The 17,480-nt window shown below is 42.5% G+C and overlaps 1 protein-coding gene across 2 annotated transcripts in view; it reads right to left on the reverse strand.

Moving 5' to 3' along the window:
- The window catches only part of ntng1a (netrin g1a), a 287,611-nt gene that overhangs the window by 55,427 nt on the left and 214,704 nt on the right, over positions 1-17,480 (reverse strand). For both annotated transcript variants that reach the window (XM_065007088.1, XM_065007089.1), the window contains exon 8: positions 16,942-17,076. In XM_065007088.1, the coding sequence (XP_064863160.1) occupies positions 16,942-17,076 (135 nt within the window). The remainder of the gene's footprint in view (positions 1-16,941; positions 17,077-17,480) is intronic.

Genomic DNA, 17,480 nt, shown 5'->3' on the forward strand with positions numbered 1-17,480 from the left:
ACTAAAACTGAAGAGACAGTCGAGGAGGAACAGGTAAACTATAACAGAAGAGACAGTCGAGGAGGAAGTGGTAAACTATAACAGAAGAGACAGTCCAGGAGGAACAGGTAAACTATAACTGAAGAGACAGTCGAGGAGAAAGGTCAACTAAAACTGAAGAGACAGTCGAGGACGACGACGGTGTGGCAAACCTCTTCAAGGTTAGGAGCGTTTGTCACAAACTAAGTGGTAAACTGTCACCAAATCACCCAAGAATGAGAGTTCTTTCGAACAGGACAGTACCTGTGTGTTTGTTTCTCCGTCCTGGTCCACCCAGGCCGTAGGCGAGGTCAAGGATAGCAGGGTTCGGTACACGAATCGGGTTCTCGGTAGGTCCAGGTCCAAACGCCAACAGGTAAATCCAAAACAATCCAGCTCATACACGGTAAATCCAGCCAATCTCTATAGTCTCTTTCTCTATTGTTCATAGCTCCTTCCAGCACTCTCTCTTCCTCTTCCTGGTTTTTCTTGACCCTTTATCTGTGAGTCGGCTCCACCTTCTGAGGGTTCCCCTTGCTTCTGGGACTTGTAGTTTTGGCGGTCGGCCATTTTGTGATCTGTAGTTCTGACAGGGGTGGCCATTTTAGTGATCGGGCAGAGCCCGTTTATTAGTTCTGCTCTCACATATCTGCCACTTATCACTCGACCCCCTTCTTTGCCACAACGGAAACTATAACTGAAGAGACAGTTGAGAAGGAAGAGGTAAAGTACAACTGAAGAGACAGTCGAGGAGAATGGTCAACTAAAACTGAAGAAACAGTCGAGGACGAAGACGGAAACTATAACTGAAGAGACAGTTGAGAAGGAAGAGGTAAACTACAACTGAAGAGACAGTCGAGGAGGAAGAGGTCAACTATAACTGAAGAGACAGTCGAAGAGGAAGAGGTAAACTAAAACCGAAGATACAGTCGAGGAGGAAGAGGTCAACTAAAACTGAAGAGACAGTCGAGGAGGAAGAGGTAAACTAAAACTGAAGAGACAGTCAACGGGGAAGAGGTCAACTCAAACTGAAGAGACAGTCGAGGAGGAAGAGGTCAACTATAACTGAAGAGACAGTCGAGGAGGAAGTGGTAAACTAAAACTGAAGAGACAGTCGAGGAGGAACAGGTAAACTATAACAGAAGAGACAGTCGAGGAGGAACAGGTAAACTAAAACTGAAGAGAGTCGAGGAGGAAGAGGTAAACTATAACAGAAGAGACAGTCCAGGAGGAACAGGTAAACTGTAACTGAAGAGACAGTCGAGGAGAAAGGTCAACTAAAACTGAAGAGACAGTCGAGGACGAAGACGGAAACTATAACTGAAGAGACAGTCGAGAAGGAAGAGGTAAACTATAACTGAAGAGACAGTCGAGAAGGAAGAGGTAAACTACAACTGAAGAGACAGTCGAGGAGGAAGAGGTAAACTATAACTGAAGAAACAGTCGAAGGGGAATAGATAAACTAAAACTGAAGAGACAGTCGAGGAGGAACAGGTAAACTATAACTGAAGAGACAGTCGAGGAGGAAGAGGTAAACTAAAACTGAAGAGACAGTCGAGGAGGAAGTGGTAAACTGAAACTGAAGAGACAGTCGAGGAGGAAGAGGTAAACTATAACTGAAGAGACAGTCGAGAAGGAAGAGGTAAACTACAACTGAAGAGACAGTTGAGGAGGAAGAGGTAAACTGAAACTGAAGAGACAGTCGAGGAGGAAGAGGTAAACTGAAACTGAAGAGACAGTCGAGGAGGAAGAGGTAAACTATAACTGAAGAGACAGTCGAGGAAGAACAGATCAACTATAACTGAAGAGACAGTCGAGGACGAAGATGTAAACTAAAACTGAAGAGACAGTCGAGGAGGAACAGGTAAACTATAACTGAAGAGACAGTCGAGGAGAAAGGTCAACTATAACAGAAGAGACAGTCCAGGAGGAACAGGTAAACTAAAACTGAAGAGACAGTCGAGGAGGAACAGGTAAACTATAACTGAAGAGACAGTCGAGGAGGAAGAGGTGAACTACAACTGAAGAGACAGTCGAGGAGGAAGAGGTAAACTATAACTGAAGAGACAGTCGAGGAGGAACAGGTAAACTATAACAGAATAGACAGTCGAGGTGGAAGAGGTAAACTACAACTGAAGAGACAGTCGAGGAGGAACAGATAAACTATAACAGAAGAGACAGTCGAGGAGGAACAGGTAAACTATAACTGAAGAGACAGTCGAGGAGAAAGGTCAACTAAAACTGAAGAGACAGTCGAGGACGAAGACGGAAACTATAACTGAAGAGACAGTCGAGAAGGAAGAGGTAAACTACAACTGAAGACACAGTCGAGGAGGAAGAGGTAAACCATAACTGAAGAGACAGTCGAGGTGGAAGAGGTAAACTAAAACTGAAGAGACAGTCGAGGAGGAACAGGTAAACTATAACTGAAGAGACAGTCGAGGAGAAAGGTCAACTAAAACTGAAGAGACAGTCGAGAAGGAAGAGGTAAACTACAACTGAAGAGACAGTCGAGGAGGAAGAGGTAAACTATAACAGAAGAGACAGTCGAGGAGGAACAGGTAAACTAAAACTGAAGAGACAGTCGAGGAGGAAGAGGTAAACTAAAACTGAAGAGACAGTCAACGGGGAAGAGGTCAACTAAAACTGAAGAGACAGTCGAGGAGGAAGAGGTCAACTATAACTGAAGAGACAGTCGAGGAGGAAGTGGTAAACTAAAACTGAAGAGACAGTCGAGGAGGAACAGGTAAACTATAACAGAAGAGACAGTCGAGGAGGAACAGGTAAACTAAAACTGAAGAGACAGTCGAGGAGGAAGAGGTAAACTATAACTGAAGAGACAGTCGAGGAGGAAGAGGTAAACTATAACAGAAGAGACAGTCCAGGAGGAACAGGTAAACTATAACTGAAGAGACAGTCGAGGAGAAAGGTAAACTATAACAGAAGAGACAGTCGAGGAGGAACAGGTAAACTAAAACTGAAGAGACAGTCGAGGAGGAAGAGGTAAACTAAAACTGAAGAGACAGTCAACGGGGAAGAGGTCAACTAAAACTGAAGAGACAGTCGAGGAGGAAGAGGTCAACTATAACTGAAGAGACAGTCGAGGAGGAAGTGGTAAACTAAAACTGAAGAGACAGTCGAGGAGGAACAGGTAAACTATAACTGAAGAGACAGTCGAGGAGAAAGGTCAACTAAAACTGAAGAGACAGTCGAGGACGAAGACGGAAACTATAACTGAAGAGACAGTCGAGAAGGAAGAGGTAAACTATAACTGAAGAGACAGTCGAGAAGGAAGAGGTAAACTACAACTGAAGAGACAGTCGAGGAGGAAGAGGTAAACTATAACTGAAGAAACAGTCGAAGGGGAATAGATAAACTAAAACTGAAGAGACAGTCGAGGAGGAACAGGTAAACCATAACTGAAGACACAGTCGAGGAGAATGGTCAACTAAAACTGAAGAGACAGTCGAGGACGAAGACGGAAACTATAACTTGTTACGTTCCCCAGTTTATGTATTGTAGTTTGTATATTTGCATGTGTTTATTTCAGGAAATGGCTTCCTGAAATCCCTCAAGCAGCTGATTGGTCGACTCCATGGCTAATTGGAGAGCTGACCCCGCCCCCTCGTCAAGACGCAGCTGTCTCCAATTACCCATTCCTTCTGACGCTATATAAAAGCCAGTGTTCTGTTCAGGAGGGAGATCTTTTTGTAGAGAGATTTTCTGGGAGGTCATTGCAGAGATATTTTGATAGAGGTTGATTTTGCTGGGAGTTCATTGCTGAGAGTTGATATGTTTTGTGAGTTTGTTGCTCAGATAGAGCGTATTTGATGTCCTTTGTTTCTTAGTTTGTTTGTGAAATTGTTTAATATTCTGTTTCATTTGTTCCCAGGGGGGAAGTGGAAGGCACCTAGGGAGTGCTTAGGCAAGAGGCCCGCGGGCATACATATACCCGTAGCATATTCGCTGTCTAGGCACACTAGGTAAGACCTGGGCGGACCACCCCCTGTATTTTGGTTAGGGCACCAGGTGGTGCTAAATTAGGTAAGTAGTGGGTAGGCAGGTAAGATAGGAGAGGGGGGGACTTTGAGATTTACTTTCTTTGCTTTGGTTCCGTCCAGCCCCTTTTCCCCATATTACCGTGTAAAGGAATAAAGTCCTTGTAAACGGTACCACATTCTGCCTGTTGTCATTCTTACTTGCACCTACAGTCCATACCTTTTTCACTTCACGGAGAGTTTAATTGTAGCAGGTTGTTGCGTTCCCTCTTCATAGAGGCGTGCGTAACATAACTGAAGAGACAGTCGAGAAGGAAGAGGTAAACTACAACTGAAGAGACAGTCGAGAAGGAAGAGGTAAACTACAACTGAAGAGACAGTCGAGGAGGAAGAGGTCAACTATAACTGAAGAGACAGTCGAGGAGGAAGAGGTAAACTGAAACCGAAGATACAGTCGAGGAGGAAGAGTTCAACTAAAACTGAAGAGACAGTCGAGGAGGAAGACGTAAACTAAAACTGAAGAGACAGTCAACGGGGAAGAGGTCAACTAAAACTGAAGAGACAGTCGAGGAGGAACAGGTAAACTAAAACTGAAGAGACAGTCGAGGAGGAAGAGGTAAACTAGTTTACATCTTAGTTCTCGACTGTCTCTTCAGTTATAGTTGACCTGTTCTTTCTCGACTGTCTCTTCAGTTTTAGTTGACCCGTTCCTCCGCGACTGTCTCTTCAGTTATAGATTACCTCTTCCTCCTCGACTGTCTCTTCAGTTTTAGTTTACCTCTTCCTCCTCGATTCTCTTCAGTTTTAGTTTACCTGTTCCTCCTCGACTGTCTCTTCAGTTTTAGTTTACATCTTCGTCCTCAACTGTCTCCAGTTTTAGTTTATCTATTCCCCTTCGACTGTTTCTTCAGTTTTAGTTTACCTGTTCTTCCTCTACTGTCTTTTCAGTTTTAGTTTACCTCTTCCTCCTCTACTGTCTCTTCAGTTATAGTTTACCTCTTCCTCCTCGAGATTCTCTTCAGTTATAATTTACCTCTTCCTTCTCGACTGTCTCTTCAGTTTTAGTTGACCTGTTCTTTCTCGACTGTCTCTTCAGTTTTAGTTGACCCGTTCCTCCTCGACTCTCTCTTCAGTTATAGTTTACCTCTTCCTCCTCGACTGTTTCTTCAGTTTTAGTTGACCTCTTCCTCCTCGACTGTCTCTTCAGTTTTAGTTTACATCTTCGTCCTCGACTATTTCTTCAGTTATAGTTTACCTCTTCCTCCTCGAGATTCTCTTCAGTTGTAATTTACCTCTTCCTTCTCGACTGTCTCTTCAGTTATAGTTTACATCTTCTTCCTCGACTGTCTCTTCAGTTTTCGTTGACCTGTTTCTCCTCAACTGTCTCTCCAGTTTTAGTTTACCTCTTCCTCCTCGACTGTCTCTTCAGTTATAGTTGACCTCTTCCTCCTCGACTGTCTCTTCAGTTGTAGTTTACCTCTTCCTTCTCGACTGTCTCTTCAGTTATAGTTTCCGTCTTCGTCCTCGACTGTCTCTTCAGTTTTAGTTGACCATTCTCCTCGACTGTCTCTTCAGTTATAGTTTACCTGTTCCTCCTCGACTGTCTCTTCAGTTTTAGTTTATCTATTCCCCTTCGACTGTTTCTTCAGTTTTAGTTTACATCTTCGTAAAACTGAAGAGACAGTCGAGGAGGAAGAGGTCAACTAAAACTGAAGAAACAGTCGAAGGGGAATAGATAAACTATAACTGAAGAGACAGTCGAGGAGGAAGAGGTAAACTATAACTGAAGAAACAGTCGAAGGGGAATAGATCAACTATAACTGAAGAGACAGTCGAGGAGAAAGGTCAACTAAAACTGAAAAGACGGTCGAGGACGAAGATGTAAACTAAAACTGAAGAGACAGTCGAGGAGGAAGAGGTCAACTAAAACTGAAGAGACAGTCGAGGAAGAAGATGTAAACTATAACTGAAGAGACAGTCGAGGACGAAGATGTAAACTAAAACTGAAGAGACAGTCGAGGAGGAAGAGGTAAACTAAAACTGAAGAGACAGTCGAGGAGGAACAGGTCATCTAAAACTGAAAAGACAGTAGAGGAAGAACAGGTAAACTAAAACTGAAGAAACAGTCGAAGGGGAATAGATAAACTATAACTGAAGAGACAGTCGAGGAGAAAGGTCAACTAAAACTGAAGAGACAGTCGAGAAGGAAGAGGTAAACTACAACTGAAGAGACAGTCGAGGAGGAAGCGGTCAACTATAACTGAAGAGACAGTCGAGGAGGAAGAGGTAAACTAAAACCAAAGATACAGTCGAGGAGGAAGAGGTCAACTAAAACTGAAGAGACAGTCGAGGAGGAACAGGTAAACTAAAACTGAAGAGACAGTCGAGGAGAAACAGGTCAACGAAAACTGAAGAGACAGTCGAGGAAGAAGATGTAAACTATAACTGAAGAGACAGTCGAGAAGGAAGAGGTAAATTATAACTGAAGAGAATCTCGAGGAGGAAGAGGTAAACTAAAACTGAAGAGACAGTCGAGGAGGAACAGGTAAACTAAAACTGAAGAGACAGTCGAAGAGGAACAGTTAAACTAAAACTGAAGAGACAGTCGAGGAGAAACAGGTCAACGAAAACTGAAGAGACAGTCGAGGAGGAAGAGGTAATCTATAACTGAAGAGACAGTCGCGGAGGAACGGGTCAACTAAAACTGAAGAGACAGTCGAGAAAGAACAGGTCAACTATAACTGAAGAGACAGTCGAGAACGAAGATGTAAACTAAAACTGAAGAGACAGTCGAGGAGGAAGAGGTAATCTATAACTGAAGAGACAGTCGCGGAGGAACGGGTCAACTAAAACTGAAGAGACAGTCGAGAAAGAACAGGTCAACTATAACTGAAGAGACAGTCGAGAACGAAGATGTAAACTAAAACTGAAGAGACAGTCGAGGAGGAAGAGGTAATCTATAACTGAAGAGACAGTCGCGGAGGAACGGGTCAACTAAAACTGAAGAGACAGTCGAGAAAGAACAGGTCAACTAAAACTGAAGAGACAGTCGAGAAAGAACAGGTCAACTATCACTGAAGAGACAGTCGAGAACGAAGATGTAAACTAAAACTGAAGGGACAGTCGAGGAGGAAGAAGTCAACTAAAACTGAAGAGACAGTCGAGGACGAAGATGTAAACTAAAACTGAAGAGACAGTCGAGGAGGAAGAGGTCAACTAAAACTGAAGAGACAGTAGAGGAAGAACAGGTAAACTAAAACTGAAGAAACAGTCGAAGGGGAATAGATAAACTATAACTGAAGAGACAGTCGAGGAGGAAGAGGTAAACTATAACTGAAGAAACAGTCGAAGGGGAATAGATAAACTATAACTGAAGAGACAGTCGAGGAGAAAGGTCAACTAAAACTGAAGAGACAGTCGAGAAGGAAGAGGTAAACTACAACTGAAGAGACAGTCGAGGAGGAAGCGGTCAACTATAACTGAAGAGACAGTCGAGGAGGAAGAGGTAAACTAAAACCGAAGATACAGTCGAGGAGGAAGAGGTCAACTAAAACTGAAGAGACAGTCGAGGAGGAAGAGGTAAACTATAACTGAAGAAACAGTCGAAGGGGAATAGATAAACTAAAACTGAAGAGACAGTCGAGGAGGAACAGGTAAACTAAAACTGAAGAGACAGTCGAGGAGAAACAGGTCAACGAAAACTGAAGAGACAGTCGAGGAAGAAGATGTAAACTATAACTGAAGAGACAGTCGAGAAGGAAGAGGTAAATTATAACTGAAGAGAATCTCGAGGAGGAAGAGGTAAACTAAAACTGAAGAGACAGTCGAGGAGGAACAGGTAAACTAAAACTGAAGAGACAGTCGAAGAGGAACAGGTAAACTAAAACTGAAGAGACAGTCGAGGAGAAACAGGTCAACGAAAACTGAAGAGACAGTCGAGGAGGAAGAGGTAATCTATAACTGAAGAGACAGTCGCAGAGGAACGGGTCAACTAAAACTGAAGAGACAGTCGAGAAAGAACAGGTAAACTATAACTGAAGAGACAGTCGAGAACGAAGATGTAAACTAAAACTGAAGAGACAGTCGAGGAGGAAGAGGTAATCTATAACTGAAGAGACAGTCGCGGAGGAACGGGTCAACTAAAACTGAAGAGACAGTCGAGAAAGAACAGGTAAACTATAACTGAAGAGACAGTCGAGAACGAAGATGTAAACTAAAACTGAAGAGACAGTCGAGGAGGAAGAGGTAATCTATAACTGAAGAGACAGTCGCGGAGGAACGGGTCAACTAAAACTGAAGAGACAGTCGAGAAAGAACAGGTCAACTATAACTGAAGAGACAGTCGAGAACGAAGATGTAAACTAAAACTGAAGAGACAGTCGAGGAGGAAGAGGTAATCTATAACTGAAGAGACAGTCGCGGAGGAACGGGTCAACTAAAACTGAAGAGACAGTCGAGAAAGAACAGGTCAACTAAAACTGAAGAGACAGTCGAGAAAGAACAGGTCAACTAAAACTGAAGAGACAGTCGAGAAAGAACAGGTCAACTATAACTGAAGAGACAGTCGAGAACGAAGATGTAAACTAAAACTGAAGAGACAGTCGAGGACGAAGATGTAAACTAAAACTGAAGAGACAGTCGAGGAGGAAGAGGTCAACTAAAACTGAAGAGAATCTCGAGGAGGAAGAGGTAAACTAAAACTGAAGAGACAGTCGAGGAGGAACAGGTAAACTAAAACTGAAGAGACAGTCGAAGAGGAACAGGTAAACTAAAACTGAAGAGACAGTCGAGGAGAAACAGGTCAACGAAAACTGAAGAGACAGTCGAGGAGGAAGAGGTAATCTATAACTGAAGAGACAGTCGCGGAGGAACGGGTCAACTAAAACTGAAGAGACAGTCGAGAAAGAACAGGTCAACTATAACTGAAGAGACAGTCGAGAACGAAGATGTAAACTAAAACTGAAGAGACAGTCGAGGAGGAAGAGGTAATCTATAACTGAAGAGACAGTCGCGGAGGAACGGGTCAACTAAAACTGAAGAGACAGTCGAGAAAGAACAGGTCAACTAAAACTGAAGAGACAGTCGAGAAAGAACAGGTCAACTATAACTGAAGAGACAGTCGAGAACGAAGATGTAAACTAAAACTGAAGAGACAGTCGAGGACGAAGATGTAAACTAAAACTGAAGAGACAGTCGAGGAGGAAGAGGTCAACTAAAACTGAAGAGACAGTCGAGGACGAAAAGGTAAACTAAAACTGAAGAGACAGTCGAGGAAGAAGATGTAAACTATAACTGAAGAGACAGTCGAGAAGGAAGAGGTAAATTATAACTGAAGAGAATCTCGAGGAGGAAGAGGTAAACTAAAACTGAAGAGACAGTCGAGGAGGAACAGGTAAACTAAAACTGAAGAGACAGTCGAGGAGGAACAGGTAAACTAAAACTGAAGAGACAGTCGAGGAGAAACAGGTCAACGAAAACTGAAGAGACAGTCGAGGAGGAAGATGTAAACTACAACTGAAGAGACAGTCGAGGAGGAAGCGGTCAACTATAACTGAAGAGACAGTCGAGGAGGAAGAGGTAAACTAAAACCGAAGATACAGTCGAGGAGGAAGAGGTAAACTATAACTGAAGAAACAGTCGAAGGGGAATAGATAAACTAAAACTGAAGAGACAGTCGAGGAGGAACAGGTAAACTAAAACTGAAGAGACAGTCGAGGAGAAACAGGTCAACGAAAACTGAAGAGACAATCGAGGAAGAAGATGTAAACTATAACTGAAGAGACAGTCGAGAAGGAAGAGGTAAATTATAACTGAAGAGAATCTCGAGGAGGAAGAGGTAAACTAAAACTGAAGAGACAGTCGAGGAGGAACAGGTAAACTAAAACTGAAGAGACAGTCGAAGAGGAACAGGTAAACTAAAACTGAAGAGACAGTCGAGGAGAAACAGGTGAACGAAAACTGAAGAGACAGTCGAGGAGGAAGAGGTAATCTATAACTGAAGAGACAGTCGCGGAGGAACGGGTCAACTAAAACTGAAGAGACAGTCGAGAAAGAACAGGTCAACTATAACTGAAGAGACAGTCGAGAACGAAGATGTAAACTATAACTGAAGAGACAGTCGAGGAGGAAGAGGTAATCTATAACTGAAGAGACAGTCGCGGAGGAACGGGTCAACTAAAACTGAAGAGACAGTCGAGAAAGAACAGGTCAACTATAACTGAAGAGACAGTCGAGAACGAAGATGTAAACTAAAACTGAAGAGACAGTCGAGGAGGAAGAGGTAATCTATAACTGAAGAGACAGTCGCGGAGGAACGGGTCAACTATAACTGAAGAGACAGTCGAGAACGAAGATGTAAACTAAAACTGAAGAGACAGTCGAGGAGGAAGAAGTCAACTAAAACTGAAGAGACAGTCGAGGACGAAGATGTAAACTAAAACTGAAGAGACAGTAGAGGAAGAACAGGTAAACTAAAACTGAAGAAACAGTCGAAGGGGAATAGATAAACTATAACTGAAGAGACAGTCGAGGAGGAAGAGGTAAACTATAACTGAAGAAACAGTCGAAGGGGAATAGATAAACTATAACTGAAGAGACAGTCGAGGAGAAAGGTCAACTAAAACTGAAGAGACAGTCGAGAAGGAAGAGGTAAACTACAACTGAAGAGACAGTCGAGGAGGAAGCGGTCAACTATAACTGAAGAGACAGTCGAGGAGGAAGAGGTAAACTAAAACCGAAGATACAGTCGAGGAGGAAGAGGTCAACTAAAACTGAAGAGACAGTCGAGGAGGAAGAGGTAAACTATAACTGAAGAAACAGTCGAAGGGGAATAGATAAACTAAAACTGAAGAGACAGTCGAGGAGGAACAGGTAAACTAAAACTGAAGAGACAGTCGAGGAGAAACAGGTCAACGAAAACTGAAGAGACAGTCGAGGAAGAAGATGTAAACTATAACTGAAGAGACAGTCGAGAAGGAAGAGGTAAATTATAACTGAAGAGAATCTCGAGGAGGAAGAGGTAAACTAAAACTGAAGAGACAGTCGAGGAGGAACAGGTAAACTAAAACTGAAGAGACAGTCGAAGAGGAACAGGTAAACTAAAACTGAAGAGACAGTCGAGGAGAAACAGGTCAACGAAAACTGAAGAGACAGTCGAGAACGAAGATGTAAACTAAAACTGAAGAGACAGTCGAGGAGGAAGAAGTCAACTAAAACTGAAGAGACAGTCGAGGACGAAAAGGTAAACTAAAACTGAAGAGACAGTCGAGGAAGAAGATGTAAACTATAACTGAAGAGACAGTCGAGAAGGAAGAGGTAAATTATAACTGAAGAGAATCTCGAGGAGGAAGAGGTAAACTAAAACTGAAGAGACAGTCGAGGAGGAACAGGTAAACTAAAACTGAAGAGACAGTCGAGGAGGAACAGGTAAACTAAAACTGAAGAGACAGTCGAGGAGAAACAGGTCAACGAAAACTGAAGAGACAGTCGAGGAGGAAGATGGAAACTACAACTGAAGAGACAGTCGAGGAGGAAGCGGTCAACTATAACTGAAGAGACAGTCGAGGAGGAAGAGGTAAACTAAAACCGAAGATACAGTCGAGGAGGAAGAGGTCAACTAAAACTGAAGAGACAGTCGAGGAGGAAGAGGTAAACTATAACTGAAGAAACAGTCGAAGGGGAATAGATAAACTAAAACTGAAGAGACAGTCGAGGAGGAACAGGTAAACTAAAACTGAAGAGACAGTCGAGGAGAAACAGGTCAACGAAAACTGAAGAGACAATCGAGGAAGAAGATGTAAACTATAACTGAAGAGACAGTCGAGAAGGAAGAGGTAAATTATAACTGAAGAGAATCTCGAGGAGGAAGAGGTAAACTAAAACTGAAGAGACAGTCGAAGAGGAACAGGTAAACTAAAACTGAAGAGACAGTCGAGGAGAAACAGGTGAACTAAAACTGAAGAGACAGTCGAGGAGGAACAGGTAAACTAAAACTGAAGAGACAGTCGAAGAGGAACAGGTAAACTAAAACTGAAGAGACAGTCGAGGAGAAACAGGTGAACGAAAACTGAAGAGACAGTCGAGGAGGAAGAGGTAATCTATAACTGAAGAGACAGTCGCGGAGGAACGGGTCAACTAAAACTGAAGAGACAGTCGAGAAAGAACAGGTCAACTATAACTGAAGAGACAGTCGAGAACGAAGATGTAAACTAAAACTGAAGAGACGGTCGAGGAGGAAGAGGTAATCTATAACTGAAGAGACAGTCGCGGAGGAACGGGTCAACTATAACTGAAGAGACAGTCGAGAACGAAGATGTAAACTAAAACTGAAGAGACAGTCGAGGAGGAAGAAGTCAACTAAAACTGAAGAGACAGTCGAGGACGAAGATGTAAACTAAAACTGAAGAGACAGTCGAGGAGGAAGAGGTCAACTAAAACTGAAGAGACAGTCGAGGACGAAAAGGTAAACTAAAACTGAAGAGACAGTCGAGGAAGAAGATGTAAACTATAACTGAAGAGACAGTCGAGAAGGAAGAGGTAAATTATAACTGAAGAGAATCTCGAGGAGGAAGAGGTAAACTACAACTGAAGAGACAGTCGAGGAGGAACAGGTAAACTAAAACTGAAGAGACTGTCGAGGAGGAACAGGTAAACTAAAACTGAAGAGACAGTCGAGGAGAAACAGGTCAACGAAAACTGAAGAGACAGTCGAGCAGGAAGATGTAAACTATAACTGAAGAGACAGTCGAGAAGGAAGAGGTAAATTATAACTGAAGAGAATCTCGAGGAGGAAGAGGTAAACTAAAACTGAAGATACAGTCAAGGAGGAAGAGGTCAACTGAAACTGAAGAGACAGTCAAGGAGGAAGAGGTCAACTAAAACTGAAGAGACAGTCGAGGAGGAAGATGTAAACTAAAACTGAAGAGACAGTCGAGGAGAAACTGGTCAACGAAAACTGAAGAGACAGTCGAGGAGGAAGATGTAAACTATAACTGAAGAGACAGTCGAGAAGGAAGAGGTAAATTATATCTGCAGAGAATCTCGAGGAGGAAGAGGTAAACTAAAACTGAAGATACAGTCAAGGAGGAAGAGGTCAACTGAAACTGAAGAGACAGTCAAGGAGGAAGAGGTCAACTAAAACTGAAGAGACAGTCGAGGAGGAAGAGGCAAACTATAACGTAAGAGACAGTCGAGGGGGAACAGAAACTAAATCTGAAGAGACAGCCCAGGAGGAACAGGTAAACTAAGACTGAAGAGACAGTCGAGGTGGAAGAGGTAAACTAAAACTGAAGAGACAGTCCAGGAGGAACAGGTCAACTAAAGCTGAAGAGACAGTCCAGGAGGAACAGGTAAACAATAATTGGGATGGGGTGGATGCAATCAACACACACTGTTCCTCCCAATCTCTCACGTTTACCATTCCCTGAGAGTAAACAGACCCTGCGCAGAGAATAAACAGAGATTTATAGGGTTTACTTTTGATATGAGGGATAATATTTAGAGAAGGAAACCAATGAGCTAGGTGTGCCTCTGAAGAAACGGGCTCTATTTGGCCAGAGATTAGAGTTTTAATTGCATGCTCCAGTCTGCATACAGATTGAGCCTGTCCTATTCATGTACAATTGAGTGATATCTGAGGAGAGCCAGGTATAGACCAACATTGCGTAATGTTGGTAAGACTACATTATAATGGGTAATGTAGTTAGATAATGATCTACATCAAGCTTTACGGCATTTAAATTGTATAGCTATGTTAAACATACTCAACAAAGTGTACCCCTACTGCATAGTCACTTTACCCCTATTTACAGTACCAGTCAAAAGTTTGGACACACCAACTAATTTTTTACTATGTTCTACATTGTAGAATAATAGAGAAGACATCAAAACTATGAAATAACACATATGGAATCATGTTGTAACCAAAAAAGTGTTAAACAAATGAAAATATATTTGAGATTTTAGATTCTTCAAAGTAGCCACCCGTTGCCTAACAGCTTTGCACAGTCTTGGCATTCTCTCCAGCTTCACGAGGAATGCTTTTCCAACAGTCTAGAAGGAGTTCCCACATATGCTGAGCACTTGTTGGCTGCTTTTCCTTCACTCTGCAGTCCAACTCATCCCAAAACATCTCAATTGGGTGATTGTGAAGGCCATGTCATCTGATGCAGCACTCCATCACCTGGACGTGTGTTTTTGGTCATTGTCCTGTTGAATAACAAACGATAGTCCCACTAAGCACAAACCAGATGGGATGGCATTTCGCTGCAGAACGCTGTGGTAGCCATGCTGGTAAAATGCGCATTGAATTCTAAATAAATCACGATAGCGTCACTAGCAAAGCGTCTCACAAAGACATGCGGTTGGAACCAAATATCTCAAATTTGGACTCGTCAGACCAATGGACAGATTTCCACTGGTTTAATGTCCATTGCTCGTGTTTCTTGGCCCAAGCAAGTCTCTTCTTCTTATTGGTGTCCTTTAGTAGTGGTTTCTTTGCAGCAATTCGACCATGATGGCCTGATTCGCACAGTTTCCTCTGAACAGTTGATGTTGAGATGTGTCTGTTACTTGAACTCTGTGAAGCATTTATTTGGGTTGCAATCTGAGGTGCAGTTAACTCTAATTATTTTATCCTCTGCAGCAGAGGTAACTCCGGGTCTTCCTTTCCTGTGGCGGTCCTTATGATAGCCAGTTTCATCACCTGTTAATTGAAATGCATTCCAGGTGAATACCTCATGAAGCTGGTTGAGAGAATGCCAAGAGTGTGCAAACTGTCATCAATACAAACGGTGGCTACTTTGAAGAATCTCAAATATAAAATGTATTTGATTTGTTTAACACTTTTTTGGTTACTACATGATTCCATATGTCTTATTTCATAGTTTTGATGTCTTCACTATTATTCTACAATGTAGAAAATAAAGAAAAAGTACAAATAAACAAAAACCCTGGAATGAGTAGGTGTGTCCAAACTTGGCTGGTATTGTACATGTACAAATTACCTAGACTAACTGTACCCGCCCACACATTGACTCTGTACCGGTATCCCCTGTACATAGCCTCGTTATTGTTATTTTATTGCGTTACTTTTTATTTTATACACTACTTTATTTAGTAAATATTTTCTTAACTCTGTTTCTTGAATTGCGTTGTTGGTTAAGGGCTTGTAGGTAAGAATTTCACAGTAAGGTCTACACCTGTTGTATTCGGCGCAAGTGAGCAATAAAAATGTATTTGATTTTGATATAACAATTATACATCTCTCCGTTGTTTGTTCATTGCCATGCATGACTGCTCATGTACAGCGTCAAAGACAGTTATCTGAGATATTTCTTCACACTAGCTGTGTATAATTATTGTGCGTAGGCCTAAACCAGTGATGTGTGTCTAGCTTGCGTGCTTTATTGAGTAGGGACAAAGAGCATTCTCACTAAGACAATTCTCAGCAATGTAATGCAAGTAATACATGTACTCTACCAAAGTTGCTTGTCCATATCTCCCCGTCTCCTCCTCTCGCTCTGTTAATTCCTCTTCTCCATTCCATGCCGACCCGCGCTCAAACCTCCCGTCATGCATGTGTGAACGTGGAGTCATGATGGTGCGAATGCAGCCAGTCACTCTAATAAACTGTATTCATTAACAGTCTGTCTCCACGTGCATCCATGTGTACACAGAATACATCAGTCTAATCCACTCTGACCTCAGAGTGCATCTTCTACTTATCCCTCTCCTTTCATCCATTTACACATGGATTGAACCTCACATTTGATATTCAATTCAAGTGGATAACAATTCGGATCCGTTTAACAATGGAATAATACACGCATCACAGTTGTACATAGCCAAAGCGCCTGTGTTAATTCAATTCAAATAGTGTTAAATTAAACACTCAAAAAGTGTCTGCCCCAGATGAAGTTAGCTGCTGTGGTTTCCCTGCTCAATCAGCATGAAGACTGAGTTTTGCTCTGGGCAACAAAGGATAGAAGATATGCGGTACAGCGCCTAGCAAGCGCTGTTGAAAAGGTATTCTGTTGGTTATGGTGAAAAAGATCTGCACCAAGCTGGAAGCCGTCCACAGGCGAGCAGTGATCTGGCCAATTACTGTCAACTCACCATCTTGAGGACGTTCCAGGTCAGGAGTTGAACCGACCAGTGAGAGGTTGCCCTGGCTGATGACGCCTGTGGATCAGCAATCCCACATCGATTGTATCAGGTACTCTATATTAGTAGAATAGTACAGTAGACTGACCTGTTCAATGCCTTCCCTACTTTTGCCTCTAAATAGAAACTATTGGGACAACATACTGGAATTTGAGCGATAAACAGCATTTTGAACAGTGCAAAAGCTCACCTCTGGCATTGGCCATCATCATCTGGACATGAGCATTAAACAGACAGTTATGGTGGAGAGAGGGAAAGGGCTGCTCAAACAGCTCCCCAGCCAGTCAATATTAGCTCAGCTGTTGTACGTTTCAGCTCTTTGACGCCACTGAATGACTAAATACGAAGCATCCAAAATGCAAAGCGTGGTTGCTTCCCTGACGGACTCAGCGACATCTACCAGTAGAAGCTGAGAGAAAATGGTTTAAGTCTAAATCGCTGCATTTATAGCCTCACAAACTTGAGTCTTAAATTATTGAAAAATGGCTAATTTCTGGTTAGTCAACGTTAGTCAGGGTTAAATCCATAGGCCTACTCCCCGCAAGAGTGGGGACATTCAAAGCTGCACATGCCTGCATAACCATGCAGTGGTGGCGAAAAAGTAGAAAGTAGAGAATAAGATAAGATGGTACGGGGGAGAAAAAGGGAGAGAGATAGAAGGAGAGATAGAATAGATTGAGGTAGAGATACAGTAGAGAGATAGCGAGAGGTACACGTCGGGGTTCGGGCAAAGTTACAAGAATAGGGGTATGGTTCTACTTACATTTGCAGCCATTGTCCCACAAATATCCCGGCAGACAATCTCGACACTTAGCCCCTGTAGTTCCCTCCTTACATTTACAAAATCCTGTGCCATTACAGCGAACACTGTCTGAGCCATAGGGATTACAACTACAGTCTGTAGAAACAAGACACACAAACACACACATGCTGGAAAACAAGGTGGTGCTTTGGCTTCTTACAGCAGCTACAACCTTTTACCGCCACAGGCAGGCTCATTGAGAAACATTTCTAAGCCACATATTACTTAGCTATCACTTACAGAAGAAATGCTACCATTTCAAAAGTAATGAGGTGAAATGAAGATAAAGAGTGATTGAAGGAAATGAGACATTAAGCACTGTATGGATCATTTGAGGTGATTCATTATTTTCTAGAACATTTTATGCATTTTAACAAGTCACATTTACGTATAGTGAAATAAGCAAAACCTTATTTGCCTAAATATGGTAGCCATATTAGAAAAATGACACGACATGAAGATGACACATTTTCCGACATGAAAGTTAGAGGGAAACATGA

The sequence above is a fragment of the Oncorhynchus nerka genome, linkage group LG22, assembly GCF_034236695.1.
Source record: "Oncorhynchus nerka isolate Pitt River linkage group LG22, Oner_Uvic_2.0, whole genome shotgun sequence".
In the NCBI taxonomy this organism is placed as follows: domain Eukaryota; kingdom Metazoa; phylum Chordata; class Actinopteri; order Salmoniformes; family Salmonidae; genus Oncorhynchus; species Oncorhynchus nerka.